General features: G+C 32.4%; 1 protein-coding gene across 1 annotated transcript in view; it reads right to left on the bottom strand.

Annotated features, from left to right (window-relative positions):
* Positions 1 to 24,821, bottom strand: part of CSMD3 (CUB and Sushi multiple domains 3) — a 1,584,452-nt gene that overhangs the window by 918,460 nt on the left and 641,171 nt on the right. The window contains 1 exon segment of the mRNA XM_043974157.1: positions 12,172 to 12,483. Coding sequence (XP_043830092.1) covers positions 12,172 to 12,483 — 312 coding nt within the window.

The raw sequence follows: 24,821 nt of genomic DNA, 5'->3' as shown, positions 1-24,821 counted from the left end.
ATTTTCTCCCATTAATAGGAGCTGACATTTATGTAGTGTTTTATGATTTATAATTTTTCTTTACATTTGATCCCATCAGCATATCTGAGGAAAGGGTAGTATGTGTTATTAATAAATACCATTTTGCAAATGAGGGAAATAAGATTTGAAAACATTCAATATCTTATCCAATTAGGTTATAAAAGACAGAATAAAATGTAGAACTTTTTTTCCTAACCTGTACTTTTCTCTATCTAGGCATGATATGGATTATGTTGAGAAGTTTTCTTTTTCAGAAGACTTTCTTATAACAGGAATATTAAAACTGCAAACCCAAGACATAATCAGTCCTCAAAGCCTCACCCTGTAGAGCTTACCATAAAGGTCTAAGCATTTTCCCTAATGGGAAATTGATTCATCTAGGGTGTAGTTCTATATATTATAATACAAAGAACTCTAAATATAATGCTAACCTGTCTGACTCTAGCTAAAATTCTTACTGAAATTCCAGATATGCTGTTATCAGAAAAGAAAAAAATAAAGTTCAATGAATTAATATTATCATAAAAGTGCCAGATGGTTAAAAATTCATCTGTTTAAATCCTGTTAAATACTCTGTTTCTCATAGATTGGCAGGAAAATTCTAATCTTTAAGGCTTTGGCTTTCCTCTTGGGTGAAACACTATATTAAAGAGCAAGAAAAAGGGATATTAAGTAAAATTTATTTTATGTGGAATATTACTTTGATAAGTCTGTATAGACATGATGAATTAGTACAAGGACGCAAAATAGTATTTTCAGTATGATTAAATATATTTTATATACATCTAAACATTGAATATGAATATGCTATAAATATATTAATGCTTTCTTAAAGTAACGCATTATTGAATAGTATACAAGAATACTATTGAAACAAAGCAAATAATGAAACAATATGGATAAAATACACATTATTCCAAACACTCTGTAATCATTATCTACTTAGGATGACCTTTCTTATTAAATGCATCTACTTATTTTACCTTCTAAAACATATGAGAAAGAAACATGAGTATTATTCACTATTCTATTGTTACTTGTGGTTTAAAACATTAATTATGTAAATGACAAAGTAATATATTGGTTTGTTTTTTGTGTTTGAGAAGTGCTTTGGAATACTGAATTTGGAAAGAAATTTCTGCTGTACAATTTCAGCATTGATGGCCTTTCTAGTATTTCTACCAGAGGCTAGAAGCAGCACATATGCAAGCAACAGAAATAAAACCAGTTATTTAGAGGTATGTTAGTAGTTTGCTGTTTTGGTTAGAAGGGATGGGGGAAAAGGTTAAAGCCATTATATTAGTTTTTTAAAAAAGATTTATAAGTGATGTTTGATATCCTTCTATTGCTGTTAGTGGAGACACTTGAGCAAGGCTGGGACATACAAGAAATTGCTTCTTAAAACTAATATTCTACTGGCATCAGTTCCTCTAGTAACATTTGGTCCTAAGGATATTGTTCAATGGGCAGATGATTTTGATGTGAAAGGAGATGAAAGGCAAAGGAGAAAGCATAATGCACAACCAGGGAAGTCTAGGCTGTCCGGGCTACTACAACATGTTCATATCTATGTCAGATAGACTATTTGGGTTTGTGTAAACAAACACATAGGAGTGAGGGATAGGTAATCAGATAGCATTTACTAGCATTAATTCTGGAAATTATCATGTGATTCTGCTATTGAACTAAGGCAATAAATATATATTCTATTAATTGGCATGTAATTAGAACTTTAAACTTTGCAAAGTACTTTACTATTTCAGTCGCTCCTCATAACAACTCTGTACGGTAATATAGAATTATGGACACAATAATGTCCATTTTACAGATGAGGAAAACAAGGATCAGAAAAGTTATATGACTTATACAACTAATATATGCCAGAGTTGGAATTTGAACCCAGGTTCCTTACCAGAAGGTCAACACTCCTTATTAGGCCACACTGCCTCCCCCTAGAGTGTTATTAGAAACTTACCCAAAAAATAAATTAATGAAAACTCCCTTTTGGTTCTGTTCTTGCTTTATTTAGGAATTGGTATTTTTGAAAGAACTCTATGGTACTGCATATATACTACATTGTAAAATCGGAGTTTAGTAATTGTTTTTTTTACCTTTAGTTTATACTATGTATCTATATCTCTATATAGATAGACATATTGTAATATATATATATATATATATAGTTAGAGTGAATGAATATTGTTTTCTTGACTCAATGATTTGTAGAATCTGTTACAGCAGTGTAGTTATTAGAGTGAGAAGAGCATGAACCAAGGTAACATATTGAAAGGATGTGTTTAATTTTCTTTCCCTTAAACCACTCAGATAGGATACTACATTCTGATGTGAAGGAGGTCATTTCAGTCATGTCTGACTCTGTGGCCCCATTTGGGGTTTTCTTGGTAAAAATACTGGAGTGGCTTGTAATTCTCCTACTCATTTTACAGATGAGGGAACTGAGGCAAACAGAGTTAAGTTACTTGCCCAGGCCACACAGCCAGTGAGTGTTTAAGGATGGATTTTAATTTAGGTTTTCCTGACTCTAGGCCCAGCACTCTGTGTACTGTGCCATCTACCTGCCCTGATATGAATGTTGCCATAGGTAATAAAGGGATAGCAGCAGTGTATATTATGTAAGCAGGAAATACTATAAGCATATTCATTCCTGTTAACACATGATAGGAATCTGATGACCAACCTCATTAATCCAATGGGTCTCATTATGAGAAAATTCATAATGTAAACTTCCTGTGTAGAATTATTTTGGTCGAATCAAATAAAAAAAGCCATCTATTAATATTCAATGTAAAGTATTTGCTGTCCACATCAATGAATCCAGTGTCTTTGAATTTAAGAAGCATTTAGCCTAAAAATCATTTGGCAGAATAAATAGGATGTTATGTGCATAATGAGTTAAAATATATTTGCAAGTCATAGAGTCACTCTAACAGTATAAATCTATATATCTAATATGTCTATCTATATAGAGATATTCTATGTGTATATGTGTATGTATATATGCATATACGGGCATACAAATACACACACACATATATGTATATATGCATATACACTTTTTTTTTATGGGGCAATGGGGGTTAAGTGACTTGCCCAGGGTCACACAGCTAGTAAGTGTCAAGTGTCTGAGGCTGGACTTGAACTCAGGTACTCCTGAATCCAGGGCCGGTGCTTTATCCACTGTGCCACCTAACTGCCCCCCATACACTTTTATATATTATATATATGCATTTGTTATTCAGTATATGTTACATCCTGTATACCCACTGTGAACCTTTCCACTGTCCCCTGAGGAATACTTGTTTATTCGTCAGAGACTATTGTATTTCATTACTCATAGCCTTCTACCTCCTCCACCTTCTAATAACACTAGAATATTGAAATTTTAAAAATCAGATGGTTATTCCAAGAGAACTTGAAGATCATTTAAAAAATGCTATAATCCAATCAACAAGTCAATCCAATAGGCATTTATTGTGTCTACTATGTGCCATTATTAAGTTTCTACTATGTGCTAGACAATAAAGACAGTCTATCTGCATCACTTCCTCTTGTTTAACTATGGGCTCAGCATGTTGATTTATACTGCTTATCCTAAACATATACACAGACATACAGTACAAACACACACAAACCATGTTATCTATTTTACAAAATGCCAAATTATTTAAGTAAATGTTAAAAAATATATTATTTTTTGGATAGATTTTGTGTTTTAGGGATGGATAGATAGTAATTTTGCGATTAATGATTATATTTTATTTGTAATATATTCAGAATATCTTCATTTCACTTTTAGATTCCGAACAACTTTGGAAACATAGACTTCTGGGATTAGTATTATTGGTCTACCTTTACTTTGTATTTCCTAAAGAAATCAAGTCCACAGGTTAACATGAACATTTTGTGAGTGATTATTTTATACTTCAAATTATTCTTTTTAGGCAGGATAGAAGAGAGTATGTATAGTGAAAAGAGAACAACACTGGGAGTCTATAGACTCAAATTCTAGTACCAGCTATGAGAAATCTATATCATTTCTACAATTTACTGTTTCCTTACTTGTAAAATAGGAAAAAATATTTCTTGCATGATCAAAAGATTTAAATAAAATGTGTGGTAACCAGATTTATAAAGCCAAATAATCTAATAGTTTATGATTGCCTTTGTCTTATACTTAATTTCTGTTAACCATAGGCATTAGGTATAACACTAAGTACATAGTAAGTGCTCAATAAATGATGGCATAATTTTTTACTTATGCACATCCAAACACTAACATATACATGCCACCACCACCAACAACAACACTATCAGCTTAAAAGCTTATTAAAAACTTTTAACAGTAATGACAAATGTGAATTAAGATCATTATATTTTGGATTTGATATGTATATAATACTTACTAAGAATAATCTCAAAAAGGTTTTTGAGGCATATTTTAATCATGTTAAATTTTTACTTGATAGCAAAACTTTTTCTTGATCCATACAAATGATTAAAATGCTTGCTTATAGTCGCACAGATACGAAGTGTGAAAAGTAGGACTTGAAGCAATTCTTCTTGACTCCAAGACTAACTTTCTATCCATTGCACTATGTTGCCTTTTGATAGTGAAAGTAGTTGAACAACCCTAAAGACTTAAATATTTTAATATATCAATATGCTACCAGTGAACTTTATTAGTGTTACTAACAAAAATAAAAACAAAATAAACTCTTTACACTTTTTTGTTGTTGTTGTTGTTGTTGTTGAGGCAATCAGGGTTAAGTGACTTGTCCAAGGCCACACAGCTGTTGTCTGAGGCCAGATTTGAACTCATGTCCTCCTGACTCCAGATTTGGTGCACTATACACTATACCACCCAGTTACCCCACTTTACACAGTTTTTAAACATTTACAAAGTCCTTTCCTCACATCAACCCTTTAAGATAGAGGTAGACTTCCAATGTTGAGATTCTGTTATAGTATGAAAAAAAAACCACCAAAAAATCTTAGTTTTATTTATTTATTTGTTTGTTTATCTATCTATCTATCTATCTATCTATCTATCTATCTATCTATCTATCTATCTATCTATCTATCTATCTATTTATTTATTTATTTATTGTTGTTATTTGAACTCAGGTCCTCCTGCATCAAGAGCTGGTACTTTATCCACTGTGCCACCTAGCTGCCCCAGAACGTTAGTTTTTTAAGAAAACATGAACATTATAGAGAAGTTAATTTGTTTCCTGATCTTCCATAAGGAAATAAATTCAAGCAAAAATTTCTAAAGTTGTATTTAGAAAAAAAAATCTTGTTGTGAAAGTGAAACATTCAGTTTTCCTTTGCTTCTAGTAACATATAAATAAAAAATGAAATAACTATTAAACTTTTCCCAAAAGATAAAAAATGTAAAAAGGTTTTAAACACCTAATCAGAAATACTAATAAAAAACAAAAATTCAAACTTTAAAAATCTGTTAGATTATATTAATATGATTGACTATTAAATATAATGTCAGAAAATAGGTCAAACTATATAAAAACCCAATACTGAAGATATAAATATTCATAACAAAAATTTGGCATGCAAAAAATCACCACTTTCTTATCACTGAATAAATACCTAATGTAGGATAAAATATCTATTTCAAACTATAATTAAAATAGTTTATGATACAGGAATTAATCTAGTAGAAGAAAATCCACATTTTCTAAGTGAAAAACAGCTATCAAAACCTCTTCAGTTACTGAAAAATAAATGAAAACTCCTGATAGTGTAGTCTTCAAAAGTGAATTATTTAAATTTCAATTTAAGTAGATGTGATTTTTAAAAATTAACTTTAAAATTACAGAATTTAAAATTACAGAAACTTTTCCACAAAAAATTCTACCTTATTTCCCCATATTCAGAGAAATGACCATGATTTCTGAAAGTTCTATCAGGAGAAAGAACGCTCCAGCATGTCCTAATAAACTGAGGAGACTTCCTCAGGATATAGCAGAATGATATCTCTTATGTAATATATTTTAATTTAGAGAATTCTATTATTAAAACATTGGTCATTAGATGCTTTCTATTTATTTTTTGTCACCAAGATGTCATAAAGACTTTTATCACTAGAGTATAGATTTTTTAACCTTATAGATGTCACTAAATCACTACAAAACATTTGTAGTATGGTAAATTCTTACCACAGCAAAGGTCAGTAACAAATTTATAATTTATAATTTTATATATTTCCTTGGGACACTGAGGGATTAAGAATACGCTAGGACATTGAACCTAGGGCATCTTGATGCCAAGGCTATACCATGGATTCTAAGAAGTATACGTCTCTATTTTTCCAAAGTATAGAAGTTAATGTGCAAATTTAAAGTTGGTTAAATAGGGTAGTTTATAAATTTTTTTTTTTTTTTGCTGGGCAATGGGGGTTAAGTGACTTGCCCAGGGTCACACAGCTAGTAAGTCAAGTGTCTGAGGCCGGATTTGAACTCAGGTACTCCTGAATCCAAGGCCGGTGCTTTATCCACTGCGCCACCTAGCCGCCCCAGGGTAGTTTATAATTAAGGAATTCTTTAAAATGATACCTAGGTACTTGTAAAATATGGTAAAGAGAAAAATGAAGTTTCATTTTTGGATATTTTTTCCTCCATGAAGCTAGACATTTAGTTATTTATAAATATAAGCCTCATCTAAACAAGAGAATGGGATGGCACAGTGGATAGAGGGATAGGCCAAGACTAAGGAAGACTCATCTTCTTAATTAAAATCTGGCCTCAGACACTATGTGACCTTGGGCATGTTTGATTGCCTCAATTTCCTCATCAGAAAAATGAGCTAGGGAAGGTAATGGCAAACCACTACATTATCTTTGCCTAAAAAACCCCAAGTGGGACCATGAAGTGTTAGACATGACTGAAAAATGATTCAACAAAATAGCAAAAACATGGGAATAATAGCTGCAATTTCTGTGTTGATTTAAAGTTTGGAAAAAATTTTATATGTTATCTCTTTTTTTCTTTTCTTTCTTTTTTTTGCAGGGCAATGAGGGTTAAGTGACTTGCCCAGGGTCACACAGCCAGTAAGTGTCAAGTGTCTGAGGCCAGATTTGAACTCAGGTCCTCCTGAATACAGGGCCAGTGCTTTATCCACTGTGCCATCTAGATGTCCCCTTTATATGTTATCTCAATTGAATCTTACAAAAATCCTGTGCTAAAATATCACACTATCCAAATTGCTCTTAACTATTCTATCCATTTTTTGTTTACAAATCTCCCATTAAACAAATCTCTCTCCTTCTCTCTCTGTCTCCGTCTCTCTCTCCCCCTTCATACATATTACTATATCTGTCATCTAACTATCTGAATTGGTTATGTGGTTATTATCAAGTTTTCCAGTAGATATTGCATGAACATATATGACACTTTGGGCAGCTGGGTGGCAGAGTTCTGGGCCTCTAGTCAGGAAGACATCTTCTGGAGTTCAAATCTGGTCTCAGATATTTATTAACTGTGTGAATCTAGGCAAGTCACTTAATCCTGTCTGCCTCAGTTTCCTCATCTGTTAAATGAGCTGGAAAAGGAAAAGGAAACAAACCACTCCATTCTCTGCCAAGAAAACCCCAAAATATGGTCATAAAGAGTCAGAAATAACTAGAAAATGACTGAACAACAGATATTATCCTCTATCCACACTCAGTATAATATAAGCACATTTCCTCCCTTTATATATCTACCTAAATCACCTATCAACTGTAGGTGTGTATACATGTATATATATTTTATATACATATATGTATGTATGTATATGTGTATGCATTATACACACACACACACACATATATATATACACATATATGTGTATATATATATATATATATATATATATATATATATATATATATATATATATATATATATATATATATATATATGTGTGTGTGTGTGTGTGTGTGTGTGTGTGTACAATTAAGCCTATGATTTCAACGGTATTGGGAACTCTGGTTGAAGAAATTCCCTCTAATGTAGAACGACAATTATTTAGCAATTTAGAGTCTTATAGAGCTTATTATTATTCTCAATAATTAATTATTCCCTTTGTGAACATCATTTTACATGACTGTATATCTTTTAAATCAAGTTCTATGCCTAAAACTTAATGTCTTAGTATCAAGAATAGTTGAAGAAATAATAATATATACCACAGCATCAACAGATACTTTTGTTAAGTACTAAAATAAATGATTATCCTTAATATCACTTTACACTTAGCGATCTATCATCATTCCCTTATTTTTAACAACTCAGTATCAATTAGGAAGCAATACAGCCCAATAAAGAGTTATGTAGAGTAATCAAAACAATTCAGTCAGAAGACCTAGATTCCTTTCCTGATTAGCTCATATATCCCTTGGCCAGTTAGACTTTCTGATCCTTAGTTTTCTAATGTGTAAAATGTGAGTAAATGACTGCCCTTCTTATTTCATAAAGTTGTTTTGAGGGAAGGTACTCTGTAAATATTTGTGTTATGGGATGTTTGCTCTTATTCTATAATTCCAGAACTATCTTGAGATGAAACAAAATAGGAGATATTACTGAGAATTATAGAGATAAACATTTGAAGAAAAAAAGAATTTTGATGATAGGATCTGAAAGTATTTATATTTATTTTTTATGGAGGGTAATGAGGTACACTGTGGAGTGAAAGGTGTCCTTGGAGTTTTAATGACCTATGTTCACTACTCTCTTACCCATGGTGTTTGTGGTTTTTAGGTCTTCAGTAAGTTACAAAATCTCTCTAATTCCCTACTGCCCCCAGTAACTATTTAAGGCTAAAATTTCAGAGAACACATTGGTAAGATAAATTCCTTTTCTGAGAATTTATACCAATGAAAGCACAGGTATGATACATATATGTAAATATATACATATATATGTATATGCATGTACACATTTTTCTCTCTTTGTGTATATATATTCCCATACATCTATCTGTAGGTTAAAGTCTGAATTATAAACAATTCAAATTGTTTCTGGATCTACATCCACATTTACTTATCTAACATACTTTCTTCTTTAAGAATTATGCCAGGGTATGGAAAGCATTTTTCAATTAAAAAAAACTACAAGCTAATATTTATATAGCACATAATATGTGCCAGGAATTGTATGAAGTGTTTTATAATGGTTATTTTAATGATTCTCACAACAACCCTGGGAGGTAGATGGTATTTTTATTCTCATTTTATAGATGAAAAACTGAGACAAACAGAGGTTAAATGAGTTGTCACATTGATAGTAAAGGCCTAAGGCCGCATTTGAATTCAGATCTTCCTGACTCCAAACCTAGCTCTATCTACTGCACCACAACAAATATTAGCTATATTGAGAAGATATTTGAATCAACCCCTTAGTGAATGGAGATAAAAGCAACTTTTTCCTTCCTAGAATCATATAGATTTTGAATTATGGACTTGCATGTTAAAAAGTCACTGATATAATTTCTTATCTATATTAACCTTTCATTGGGAAAAAAGGTATATTAAGTCATTTCTTTGACAGAAACCTGGCCTTTACAGCATTAAACATTTTAAAGATCTACTTTGGGTAGAATGCAAGATTCTTAAGGGTAGAAACATTTTTTTTTTTACTTTATATCCCCAATTCCTATCATAATACTTTACATATAATGGACCCTTATTAAATGTTTATCAAGAAGAAGTGAAAAAGTTTTCCTTCTGAACAAGGGAAATCTTCATTGCCACAAAACCTATTGCTTTCTTGTCATGGAAAGAAGTAGGCATAGGAAGAGTTTTTCTTAAATTCAATCATCCATAGAAATATTTCCTTTGAAATTAGTATCTTGTAGTACAATCATAAATGGTAGCTATGTCAATCAGAAATTTCTGTTGAGCAGTTATAGAAGGCAAATGGAAACTAATTTGTAAAACTTCATATTTTGAGTGGCTTCAACAGTAAACATTTCACACTTTTATCAATGAGCATCATAATAAATTTTAAATTGCCTTCTTTTCAAAGAATTTACATGTATCCAAATTATCCCAAGGAATACGTACAGAGTGACTTTTTAAATGACTGGAGACTAGTCATCTCTAAGAAAGTTCAAATAAGAAATGCAATTTTGGAAAGAAGGTAAAAACTGCAATATAGAGAATGAATTAACATAGTTTGGGGTGATAAGGAATATAATTAAACAAGAAATTTGAGTAATCTTAGAAATTATGTTGAGGATAACTCTATATGCTTAATTGATATTCACTTTTATCTATTTAGAACTTCTCAGAATCAACTTTCTTAAAATCACCTTTTGAAATCATAATACAAAACCTAGCTTTCCTTTTTCTCAATCTTTATTTTTTTTCCACTGATGACACTTGCTACATGAATTTAAATGGTATTCCCTGATTTTATCAAATATAGATTTAATCCAACAGCAGCTAATTCAGGTCGCAACGAAATTTATTCTTCTGTTATTCCATGTAGCCTGAAGTTATTACATATTAGAAAACATTTGTACTTCCTCAACTCCAATTTCATAGCTCAAGTAAAATCTCATTGTAAAAATGGAGAGGTTTCAGTTCTGCTTTCCTGTTGCCATAAAATAATAAGAACTATCTAAACTCTTTCCCATACCACCCCCTTACAAAAAAACCTCATGGTTTAAATCTAGAGCTCTACCATTATTAAAAATCTCTTTCTGACACAAAACAAACCCATATAGCTACGTAATTTTGAAAAAAACTGAAATGTTGATATATCTATGTATTTGAATGGCAAGAAAAAACATGTTGGAAACAGAATAAAGAATCAAAGGAAAGTAGATTAGAATGTCTAAACATGGGACCACTTCAAAAAGTTTCTCATAAAGGAGATAGAAAGTAAAATGTTATTGAGAACATATATGGATAGAAATGAGCTTCTGAGATATTTCTGTATGATTTGCAATGGGCTTGTAGAAATATTTTTCCTTAGTTCTCACTGCTTTTAAATAATGTATAGTTTATATGATATCTATGCATGGCATACAAATATAACATGCATAAATTATACATTATCCTTCATTATAGAGACTTATTAAAACTGAAGATTTGTCTTAGTCAATGTCAAATAAAATTTTGATTTCAGAAATGAATAGCCATTCTTGACTAGAAATTTGTTCCACTAACCTTTTTTGGATACATCCATTGGTAATTTTATACACACATATATATTTCTGTGTGGCACTATTCTAATTTTCTCTATTATTTGGATAATTTTATTGAAACAATGAAAATAGGGTTTTTTAATGTTTACCATTATTTTAATGTAATCAATTTAAGAAGGCTGAATTAGAGTAACAATATAAACTTTAATAAAATGCCCAAGCATTTATGATCCCAAAATATGAATCATAAATTTAATGAATAGTTTATAATGTCAAATGATGGCCAATATCTCTTCAAAATAAAGGATTTCCTCCTCAATGCTATCATATTGTAGAAGGAAGAGTAAATTTGAATAGAAAATTCACATGTGTGTTAAAACTACCATCAGGATCCAGATTCATTAATTTCCCAACTATATAATATTTTGGTGTAATCTTTGAATAATTAGTGTTAATGTAGCAGAAGAATATCAGATGCCTGTGTTAGACACTTCTGACACATATTTCTCAATGTGTAATGTCAAAACATGTGCACTAGAGACTAAACTTGCCTTTAAATATGACAACACTGAAAATATTTGTAAGCAAGCCTCAGCCTCCACGTTGACATGCTTTAACATTAAACTTAGGAAATATTTCTTCACAATTAGTTCTTTCAGTACTTCAATGGATATAAACAAAAATTACACAATATTGTGTCTTAATGAACTTGATGAGAAGCTATCAACTTTTTAAAAGTTGTTTTTCTCTTGCTCTCTTATCCACCTTTAACTATATAAGATAGATCATCTCTGATTAAATGTTTGGTTTTTCCCATAGCTTTCTACTTTTCTTTTTTATAACACCTTGGTTCTACCCTTTCTTTAACTTTTATCATCTCAGCCCTTTTTTTTTGTGATTTTGATTCTCTAATTTGAATGATTAGAAAATCATAGTTTTGGCTAATAACTAAATGGGCACAAGTAAAATAACATCCAATACCTCTATGAGTAACAACTGCATGTTCTTTAGTTCTTTCTATCTGCTCAGCATTTCTTGGTCTTCTCCTTGTACTTTGTGTATCTGCTTGATGAAGAAAGAGCCCGTCCTTGGATGTGTTGGGGTCCAGACCTGAATTTCTGAGGCTTGTCACTTGCACTCGCTGTTCCTCAGAAAGTCTAGGGGTGGTGACAGCTGTCACATTGGATGCAGTAACATCTGCAGATGTGCTAGCAACAGCAATAGCATCAGTGGCAGTCGCAATATGCTCCTCTAACTCACCAGTGGAGGAAGTGTGGGTCAATGTAGAAGAACCTGTGGGACACAGTAGCACTAGATGCTAACTTTTTCTTTTAAATTTCTTTTTTTTTAAATTTCTGATCAGTTTAATAGATTAAATCTCCTTCCATTACCTTAAGGACAATCAACATGGAGAGGCAAAACAATGGCACTTTATTAAAATGCACGAATAATCAGATTTGTTAAGTTGTTAGTAGACTCATGGATATTACACAGATATACACCACATTTTAATATACTGAACAGAAAAAATGAAAAACATGATTAAAAAAAATTCAAAATAGCCCTAAACTTTTTTCCCTTATTCTTTGACAACAAACTGTTTTAGTAACCAAGACCTGTCAAAGGCAGAATTTTGACAGAACAAGAAAGGGCTAAACCACACTTTTCTTCAAATTCATTTTGAAAACCCCTTGTCTCTCCTTAATTACTGGGAAAACAGCATACTATCTTTTTTGTTTGTTTGTTAAAGAGGAAGAAATGAAGATTAAACGGGAAAGATGCATAAAGGACGGAGAATTTGAAATAACTATGCTTTATAAACTTATGAAAGGCAATTGTCACATTGTAGATAAAGGACTGGCTTGGGGGTCAGATAACTTTATTTCAAGTCCTGGTAATGACATGTATTAACACTAAATATGTGTAAGTCACTCAATTCTCATTGACCCAGGAAACTATTTGGGGGTCCATATTTTTTCTCCTTTTTAGTACTTTGATGTAATTATATTTGAATATAATTCACTTACTTTTACTCATCTATACTTTATTTATGCTTTTAAAGACATCATTTTAAGAAAATGCCCATAGGTTTTACTAGGCAACTAGAGGTTCAGGAAATAAAAACTGTTAAGAACCCCTACTTTTATGGTTACAATTTCCCCAAATTGATAAAATCATTGGTATAGACCCATATAAATTGCTATTGTTGATCCTATCCATATGCATATTTGGGAAACAGAATGAATACTGAAAAAAACTTAAATATTGTGAGAGTAGAGGTTTTTCAATTTAGTGGCATTTTCATTTAATGAGTTAAAAAAACAAAAAAAACATGCAACCACACCAAATACATTTGAGAGGACATGGACAGAAGTTACATAGGATAGGCAGGCATAAAGAAGATGTGAGTTTGATTTTTGTTAGGGATATCCAGATCATTGGGATCCCAGATCCATAAGCAGAATTTCTCTTTCAAGTAAATCATTTCATTGGTCATTTTGATAATCTTTGATCAAAGAAGATTATTAAACTTTTCCATCAAAAATTTGTGAATCTATTCATGCTCTGAAACCACTAGCAAATCATAACTGGTCATTCCAGAAATTTCATTGGCACAAATGGATTAGTAATACATTGTCAGGAAATTTCACACTGATCATGTTTATTTCAAAGTGTCCAAAGTAGAAAACAATTTGACCAATATACCTGAGCTTTTTAAGATTTCAATATAATTTTGAATTTTCATTCATGGAACAAGAGCAAGAATTTTGTTTTCTTCTCTCCTATCCCCCTTATTTAATAATCTATTAAAAACTGCACTTGATTGTGGATAATCAAATTCTTATGTAATACAGAAAAATGTAGCTTTTAATAGAATCTTAAAACTTAATGTGAATGTGTTTAAAATTATCTTGACAGCTAAAATGCTTAACAAGGAAAAACTATTATTGAATTTTCAACCTGCAGCCACTAATTAGATACAATAGTTGGTTCAGAGACAGAAGACTTCTGAGTATTTTTTAAGCCAATGTTCTATGTTTTTACATACCTTCCTTCTCAATAAACTGTCTTTTAAAATTCCATTCTTTCTGAGTAATTACATGTTTTAGACCAAGAGACATCAGGGTATTCTAACCATTCAGTAAGAAGAAAAGAATTCTATATTAAAAAGTAATGTGCCAGTGTTCTGAAGAACTTGCTCTATGCTGTGTCCTAGAGTATAGCTGAATGCTGCAAAACTATCATGGAAGACATATATGCCACCCTGAAAAGGAAAGAGCACCTACTTGTTTCAAATTTCCCAGCACTGAGAGGGATGGATTAGCCCAAGTATCATCTTTGGCATATGTCAGCACATAGGCCTCAGTGTTTGAAGCATGGATTAAAATGTAAACAAATTTCAAATATAGGAATTATAATTTTTCAAGGGTTGTGATAGAACCCCAATGATAGGATTACTAGAAGCACAGAGATTTGGACTTTAAGTCAGGAAGGCCCTAGCTTCAAATCCTGTCTCTGTTACTAGTTATGTGACCACAAGCAAATCATTTAATCTTGCTGAGTTTCCTTATGTGTAAGATGGGGATAATAATATCTTTGTCTCGATCACAGAGTGGTCTATAAGGCTCATTATTATCAATAAAGGTGGGAAAGTACATAAAGCAACTTACACATTTTAAGGTAGCATATAAATGTTCATCATTATTACAAACTCAATATACCATAATGTGTGATGTTTCAAATTGACTAATATTCAAATGGATCTGTGATCTCAACAATTTGGATGTTCCCTCCAATAATACAGATTACAACTCATCCATATCTACCTATCTTGTTCCATTCTTATCTATGTGCTGCCATGAGTTTGCTCCTGAAAATGCACCCACCATTCAGGAGGGCCTTCCTCATTTTCTCATGACATTGAAAGGAGGCTAGTGTAGTAATGCAACTATTTGTTCATCCCTTATCCTTGCCATGTAACCAGTCCATCTCTTTGTATATTTCCCTGGTGATTTTCTTTATTCCTATTATTCTAGTAATCTACCAGTAGTTTAATGCAATATTTCTTAAAACAAAAATTAAAAAAAATAACCCTAATAATATCCCTTATATAGCTTTGAAGAATTGTGATGAATAAAAATATGAGAGACATAGTTTCTGGGTAATTTAATCATTTTACTAATAAGACCGATAAAAGAATGGTCATTGGCCAACTCTTTCTGACCAAAGACAAAAATGGCAGTGTACTCATAGTTTATATACCCTTCTAACTGTAGGTGGCCCATCAAATAGCAATCACATCTAATTGCTTAGCAGCAATCAAGTATAATTGGTTAACATCAATCAAATCGAATTGGTTAACTTAATTTAGAAGTAGGCTATATTAAAATGAAAGGCTATACCACCCCATCCCCAGCCTGGTGCTATCAATTCAAAGAATGCATACCCTTTTCAAAGGCTGGGCTGAATTACCCTTCCCTGGACAAAGAGGCCTTCATATCTAGACCAAAAAATCTGACTCCACCCAAGCCTGAGCAGAGAACAAGAAGCTTCTCCACCCTATATTAAATTCCTTGCAAGGTTGGATGGGGCTGACAAAAAGAAGAGATTCAGTGTAATCTTATTTTCCAGAACTGGACCTTGGAGTGGGGAAGGGGAGAGGACAGAGGAAGGGACTTTGAAAGAAGGGGAAGAGCACTGAATATCTAAGATATCAGCTATTAATAATTATTTCTCACAGAACAATGCTATTTTAACAGCTTTAAGTGAATAGAAAATGGCACTTATCTCCTTTCTAGTCTTCCTGAAAAGTGTGAAAGACCTTTAAACTGTTAATGCTTAATTTTAAATTGTGCTACCAAAAGTTAAAGTGTCCACACTGGAATTTGCCTAAATTATTTTGTACATATTAGAATAAACTCCTTTCATATTTATTTTACTTACACTCTAGAATTAAGTAGATTTTGTGAAAATGTGAAGCTAATTTTCTTTTCTCTAGTTTAAAACCCTAATCTTGATAATCTTGACCAGTACTTGTTATTTGAGTAAACTTGGGTGTGTGTAAGCCCCTCAGCGTCATCATCTGTAAATCTGAGCATTGTAGTAGATGACCTGATAAGGCCACTTCTAGCTCTAAATAGATATGTCTGCGTGTGTACTCAGTGACATTATAGGTTCAGTTCAAATAAACATGTGTATATTAATACAGCTTTATTTTTATTTCTTTGCACTAGATCTGTGATTTTTACTGATATGAGAAACTCCCTCTATAAAAAAAAATATATAAACAGCTATTGCAAATGATAACCCTAGAGAATTTCCAAAAAATAGGCTGAGAAGTTAAATGACTTGCTTAGGGTCACACATACTCAACATGTGTCAGATATGGGGCTATAGCATTTTCCTAATATATCCTTGGCAATTTGATTTGAATCTTATCATTCTAGGATCTTATACTGATAGCCCAATCAACTGATCTTATTTTTAAATAAGATGAGGTAATCTTGGAATGGTGGTTTCAGGATAGGATAAATCAGTGTAAAATGAATTATTCTAGTTAACATTTTCCTCCTCTGGGGGCTTATCATTATCATGAGGGAGGTGTAGAGATGCTGAAGATTGATAAGACTTAGAAGTTAACATCTTAATTTCAAATTATTTCCAGAAAGAGGAAGCAGGAAACCTTTAAAACATATGACTAAAAAATCATCTTGTTTGGGATAATAATGTAGCTCAGAACATAGCTCATGAGAAATTAAAGCAGTGTCCCTGATATGATATCAGATGTCCTTAAACTACTCAAACCCTCAATAAGCTAACATAAGTAAACTGACTACTATTTGATTGTTGGTGTTCCTGAGGTCATTCTGATTATACCAGAGATTCAGTAGACATACTGAGTTCTAGCCCCAGATTTAGGTCTTAGCATTGTACTTTGGCTGACCAAATTAAGTCCCATCTACCCCACAGTAATTCAAAGTCTAAACTATCTGAGAGCTGATGGCAAAGAGAGCTACCTTTTTTCTTTAGCTGACACTGCAAAGAAGGCACAGTGGAGTCTGCTACTAGCCAAAACCCAGTGCGCAAAATATCAAGGTGCAAATGGTATAGACTTAGGAAAGCCATGCATTGAAAAAATACAGAACTATAGATTGGAAAGGAATGCAAAAGTTCAAATCCAATTCCTAACAAAAGTATAAATCCTTCTTCCCTATAACCCTGTTCAATAGATGATTCAGTATTGTGCTCACATATCTGTCTTTGGATCAATAAATAGCCTCATCATAATGCATAAAGGCCCTTTACAAAAGTCCATATTATTATATAACACTTTCCAAAGTATGATTTTCTTTATATCAGACTCTTGATAAGATAATGAAATTATCAAATGAAAAGACCATAAGTGATGTTAATGTACAACAGCCAAAGTCCAAAAAGTGAAATGAAAGAATAGAGATTCCAAATGTGAATTTTAAGTATGATTTTCTGAAGAATGTTTTCAAAGACATCCTTTTGAAGGAATAGGAAATTTGAAGTTACTTCCCTCCCCCCAAGTAAGAAAAAATATTATTATTCCAATTGTTACTCAAATGCAGGGTTTAGCAACCATACTAAGAAATCAATTTTATATAAATTAACAGAAACCTTTAGAATATGTCTTTTTTGGGGGGTGGGGCAGGGCAATGAGGATTAAGTGGCTTGCCCAGGGCCACACAGCTGGTAAGTGTCAAGTGTCTGAGGCTGGATTTGAACTCAGGTCCTCCTGAATCCAGGGCCAGTGCTTTATCCACTGCTCCACCTACCTGCCCCAATATGTCTTTTCTTATGCATTTTGTATAAAATCTACATGTGAGTAATGTCAATATAATCCAACTGATATTGCTAAAATGCAACAAGATTATTTTTTTCTTTTTTGATGAGGCTATTGGGGTTAAGCGACTTGCCCAGAGTCACACAGCTAGTAAGTGTTAAGTGTCTGAGGTCAAATTTGAACTCAGGTCCTCCTGACTCCAGGACTGGTGCTCTATTCACTGCACCACCTAGCTGCCCCTAGATTAATTTATTTTTAAAGTAGCTGATGGGAATTAGTTTTATTACCATATAATCTTTTTTTTTTGTCCATGCTTATGATTTCATTGTTATAGGGAATTTTGCAGCATAGAAATTCTCTTTACCCATCTAGATCAGCAACTATACCACAATTTATAGTTTTAACAACTTAAAGTGTTGCCTCCATCACTGAGAGATTAAATGATTTGTCTAGGTACACAACCAGCATATGTCAGAGGTAAAGCCAGATTGTTGTGACTGACTTGGACTTCCTTTCTACTGTACCATAATTCTCCTCTCTCCATCTAGAGTGAGGCATCTGTGGTCAGACTTTCAATAAAGTGGATGACAATTCCATGCCTTATTGTATAGGTTGTAAAAATTGTAATGAATGGCAATGTGAGGAAAGCACAATTTTAATATCTTCACAAAACTCTGCCTAGCATGATGAAATGACTATAATCTTTGCACAAACATGTCTGTGCTTTATTGTGCATCTACTATGACTACAACTTTTAGATATATGTATATCAGTACTCAGTCTTATTTGTAATCCTTGATTAAGAAATCAAATATTCTGTTAACATCAAGTTAATTGCACAGTAATACTATAAAAATATGAGCATCATCCAAAAATAAAAAAAAAATTCACATATTACAAGAGGCAAATTCAAATGTAAGGAAGATAAATTTACATTCAGATACATTCATTATTCATTTGAAATGAAATCAAATACAAAAGTATTAACAGTCTAATCAAAATTAAAATATTTCTGCTATCAAATAAATTAATCAAATATCTTTTAAAGTAAGATATTTACAATTTTAACACATACGAAACTTATTTTCATAAAATTAACAAACACAACTTGTTGCAAAATAAAATTGAAACCAAAATGACTTATGTACAAAGCATGCTTGTTTAAAATAAGATACAAAAATTATCATGCTTCAAAAAAGTGAAATATGAAAAAAGGACGATGAGATACAAAATTGGTTTTGAATTTAAAATTTTTCAAGATTACAGGAATTTTGTCTGATGATCATGATGAAGTCTTTTCTTTTAAAGTTTGTCTATTTTTAGCAATACATTTTTATGTCATCAAAAATTAAAAACATACAACAAAGGAAATCCACTTATATCATGTTTCCACAGTGAAATCATGCATGCTGATTCAGGCTTCAGTCAAAATACCATGAACAGAGTTGCTTTTCTCTTTTAAAAGTGTAATCACTTATTTTAGGATGGCATAAGACCTCTAGAGATATTTCTTTCCTTTTCCTTTCCATATCAGTCCAATATTGAGACAGGTACTATATTGCTATTAGGAAAATGAAAATGTCTATAAAATAAATTATTCAAAATATATCAGAATCCGTAATAGAGTTATGTTATATTTAGAAGAGGAATATCAAAAATATGAACTATAAGAGACTGGAGAGGTCATCGCTTCTAACACCCTCATTTTACAGATAAGGAAACTGAAGTTAAATGAATTCTTTATGGGCATACAACTAGTAAATGTCAGAGAAAGAATTTGAACCTAAGTCTTCCTGACTCCCAGTCAAGAACTCTGTCCACTATATCCTACCCCCTATCAATGTGAAAAATAAAAGGTGTTGATATTATGAAAACTAAATATGGGTCAGTTCATTTAAACTCAAAACTTTTTTATTCAGATCAGTGAAAAAGTTTTCCTTCTGAACAAGGGAAATCTTCATTGCCACAAAACCTATTGCTTTCTTGTCATGGAAAGTGGCATTGATTTCTACAGCAGTAAAGCAGCAACTGTATTAATAGGTCAACTGCTTAAATGGCTGCCATCTTGAGAACCCCAGTAAAGATGGATCTAGTTTCAGGCCCACGTGATGTGCTCAAGTTGCTTTTTGCAGAAATAAAGTAGTCCTTATGTCCAGTTCTACACACAGTGTTAAGTAATACCTCATTTTTAAAAATACTTCAGAATATGTATTACTTCCTCATGAAAAAAGAAAAGGAAAATGGATTAGGTTTGTATTTTGGGGCCAGAATGGCAAAATCTTCAACAATGGATTGTAGTTGAAAAGAGGACAATGTAGGCTTGGTGTCATTAAAAAACACAAACAAAAAACAGCAATACTTTCTTTTTTTTCTTTTTTTTTGGGGGTGTGTGTGTGAGGCAATTGGGGTTAAGTGACTTGCCCAGGGTCACACAGCTAGTAAGTGTTAAGTGTCTGAGGCTGGATTTGAACTCAGGTCCTCCTGAATCCAGGGCCAGTGCTTTATCCACTGCGCCATCTAGCTGCTCCATAAATAATGGATAACTTTATAATTTTTTTTTTTTTGGTGAGGCAATTGGGGTTGTGACTTGCCCAGGGTCACACAGCTAGTAAGTGTTAAGTGTCTAAGGCCGCATTTGAACTCAAGTCCTCTTGAATCCAGGGCCAGTGCTCTATCCACTATACCATCTAGTTGCTCCAGCAATACCTTCTTAACACGAAGGACTGCCCTAAAATGGAATGGTCTGCCTTCAGAGGTGGGGAATTCCCTCTCATTGGAGGTCTTGATATAGAGGCCAAATAAAAACTTGTCGGATATATTATAATAGTGATTCTTTTGAATATTTGTTTGAAGAGATGGCCAATGAAGTCCCTCCCGCCTTTCAAATTGTGATTTTGTAGCTATCCCTGAGGTACTGTTTTTTTTTTTTCCAGCCACAAGTTAAAAGGAACATAAAAAATAGAACAGAGCAGATGTGAAAATTAGTCGTGAAACCTCTGCTCTCCTTTTAACAAAACTTAAATCATAATGGTGTGTGTGTAACTACAATCTTGTATTTTATTTTATATTGGTACTTTGTTTTTAAAGATTTGTCCAAGGGAAATCCTGATGAGAGAAAAAAAAACACTGATGTATAAAATATTTTTTAGAAATATATTAATTTTCTTTGTCAAGTTAGGTGCCCAATATTTCACAGAGTAATTTATAGATGTTATTTAAATTGCCTGAAAGAGTTAATGGACCAAAGAAAAATTTAAAAATTTAACAATATGTTAAGCTATCTCAACACATATATGTATTCAGATATGATTCTGAATAAATATAATTTGTATATGTAAGGAAACCAAAGAAAATATCCGTATAGGAAGATATTAACTTCAATAAAATTGCAGCAAGGTCAGATATTATAAGTTACATGTAAAGTAATATTTTGTAATATTTTATTCTTTGTATGGCAGAAGTAAGCACCATTAAAATGAATTATATTGATTTTTAGCAGTTGGAAATAAACTTTTATCACCTTCTCTGAAATACCTACAATACTACATTTTGCTATATTTTAGGTATTCAGTGGGTATTAATTACTTACTATACAATGATTTCCTAATTATTATAAATAGCACTAGACATAAGATTTAGTATTACATTTAGATTAGCAGAAACATTTTGTTCTACTTTTTTAAAATCTTGGGGAAAATACCTTACCATTAATGTATTTTCTAATTTGTAATATCATTGAGCATATATATATATATACATACATATATATGTATATGTATGTGTGTATCTATTTATCTATTTATCTACATCAACTTAGGTAAATAGTAAAATAAAAAGAAATCCTGTAAATATGTTTACATAGTTTATATTTCCACATATTTGGAAATTTTGATTTTAATTGGTATGAGGGCTCCTATTGAGGAAATCTCCTCTTCAAATGTAGATTGACACTTGCTCTGAAACATATTATTAGAGGGTACCTTTGGCAGAATGGGGTTAAATTTTACTGTAGAGGCATCTTTTCTAGGGCTAGGAGGCCTTAGAAGGTGAGGGAAGTTCCAGAATGGGCTAACAATAGGGGAGGAATACTTTTGAAGTATATAATTCAATGGCAGACCCTAGAGGAGAATGTATCTATCAATCAATCAATCAATCTATCAATCTATCAGTCTATCAATCTATCTATCCATCTATCCATCTATCCATCTATCCATCTATCCATCTATCCATCTATCCATCTATCCATCTATCCATCTATCCATCTATCCATCTATCCATCTATCCATCTATCCATCTATCCATCTATCTATCTATCTATCTATCTATCTATCTATCTATCTATCTATCTATCTATCTATCTATCTATCTATCTATCTATCTATCTATCTATCTATCTATCTATCTATCTATCTGACTAGAGATGGTCCTGGGTGTTTTAAGGCAATTGGGGTTGTGAGTTGCCCAGGGTCACATAGCTAGTAAGTGTTTGAAGTGAGATTTGAACTCAGGTTCTCCTGACTTCAGGGCCAGTGCCCTATCTACTGTGCCACCTAGATACCCCCGTGAAAGGGCCTAGGTCAGCCTGCTTTTTTCTTGTTTGGAGTCTGTATTTGCCAGTGCTTATCAGAGCATCTAGCACATAATAAAAATTTAAATGATTATTTCCTTCTTTTGTTCGTTCGTTCGTTCGTTCGTTCGTTCGTTCCTTCCTTCCTGTGTCTGCCCAGTAGAATGTAATTTCTTTGAGGGGAGGAAATTTTAGTTTTTTATTGTTTTATCACCCGCGGGAGAGGAAGGATGGGGAAGAGAGAGAGAGAGAGAGAGAGAGAGAGAGAGAGAGAGAGTATCTGCATATAGTAGAGTCACCAGATGAATAGAAATGAACAGAATTGCTTCTGGTCACCTGAGTCAGCCAAGGCAAAGCTGTGGGTTATTAGTGGAATCTTTAAGATGATATTTAGAAAGGTTAAAAATAGGAGCATCTTGAAGTTTAAAGATTAAATAATCCAGAGAAAATAGTTCTTGGGAGCCATGGTACAGTTTTATGTGTTATTTTTCATATTTTATCAGTTTTGATTGAATGGAAATTACTGCCAAGACAAGCAGAATTTTAAAGTAACAAATTGTAAAACATTACATTATTATGCAAGTAATCATTTGAGTGCATCTACACACTGGTAACATTAAGTGTTTTGATACAAGCATTTTGAAATTCCATATTCAAATTGAATTTACTCAGGATGATTGAATTTAAAATGAATAAGTTGCCTAATATTGTGAAGTTAGAACTCACCTGAATCTTTATTCACATATATGAAAACTGACAGACCATTGCAAAGCATGGTAGACACTGTCATTTTGAAACTAATTTTCACATGCAAACTATTTTGTAGACAAAATTTATATTGATTTATTGTAGAAAAATTGTTTATCCCATTTGAGAGATCCTATTGATTTATTAAAGAAAATATATCTACAACTGAAGAGTAACCTTCAGGTAGAAACTAAAATAAGGTTTGGAGATAGTTGTATGTTTATGGAGATAGATATAAACTTAAAAAATCACATTGATAACAAAGAATTGATGATCAATAAGTGTGAAATGAATATCTAAGTCATTTTCAAATGTCATGTTGTTTATATGCAAGGCATGCAATTTATGTTCTGAAATTCAAATTTAGACAAATTAATGTCTTGCACATAAATATTTTTAAAAGTTAAATGTATCGGGGGCAGCTAGGTGGCACAGTGGATAGAGCACCAGCCCTGGAGTCAGGAGTACCTGGGTTCAAATCTGGCCTCAGACACTTAACACTTACTAGCTGTGTGACCCTGGGCAAGTCACTTAACCCCAATTGCCTCACTAAAAAAAAAAAAAGTTAAATGTATCAGAATTCATGATAAACATTTTTGCGTTTTGTAATCATAAAAAAGTCATGATTGTGCTTATGCTATTGAGTTGCACATACAGTTACCCGATTAAACACCACATAACTTCAGGGATTTATGGTAAAATCTCAACAGACAGAGATGTCATTTCCTAATAACCCTAATAGAGTGCTGAAGCACACTAGTGTTAAAACAAGACATTGCAATTACTGAAACTTTTCCATCCCACAGGAATATTTTACAGCTTGCTCTCCTTCTTGGACCTCCATGGGGAGTATATTAAATAAAATCAGCTTTCTTTTGCTGACAAAGTCGGCCTATGGGAACTGGTGTATTTATAAGAGTAAATAACCTCAAGCCCTGTTCTCTGTCAGTCAAAATTAATGTAGGTAAAGAACAAAATGCTCCATTAAAGTCTTATCCTGATGCTTCATCTCAGCATGAAGTTGACCCTTGGTTCTTTAGAGATTTTTGAGGGACATCCAAGCCCTGGTAGCCTTATGAAAATGAGTAGGCTTCAACTAACAGTCAGCCATAGATTGTATGTATAAGGACTAACCTAACAAATGAAGTTTAGAGAAGCTCATCAAGAGAAGATTGTCAGGCTACCAGATGCTTTAGCCACAGCAACTCATGAATATGCAATACATAGACTTAAGACATACATCATTCATATATTAGAAAAATAAGCTCAAATATTATCTAAGTGCTTATACTCTAGTTTATTTTTCTTGCTTTGCTTTCCATTTCCAAGGAAATGTGTAGCCAAGGAGATGTACAATCAGATACAAGGAGAGGAGTTGGGAATCATTCTGACATTAGAGAAGGGAATTAAGTTTCAGATAGGAAAGAAAAAAAGTCTGAAGATCTAGTTTTTTTTTTGTTGTTGTCTTTTTAAAAGACTCCAATGAAGGACCTTAGAAGATTTGGG

Source organism: Dromiciops gliroides, chromosome 1 (assembly GCF_019393635.1).
Source record: "Dromiciops gliroides isolate mDroGli1 chromosome 1, mDroGli1.pri, whole genome shotgun sequence".
In the NCBI taxonomy this organism is placed as follows: Eukaryota; Metazoa; Chordata; class Mammalia; order Microbiotheria; family Microbiotheriidae; genus Dromiciops; species Dromiciops gliroides.
Note: the sequence above shows the minus strand (reverse complement) of the source record. Positions and strands in the feature narration are given on the sequence as shown.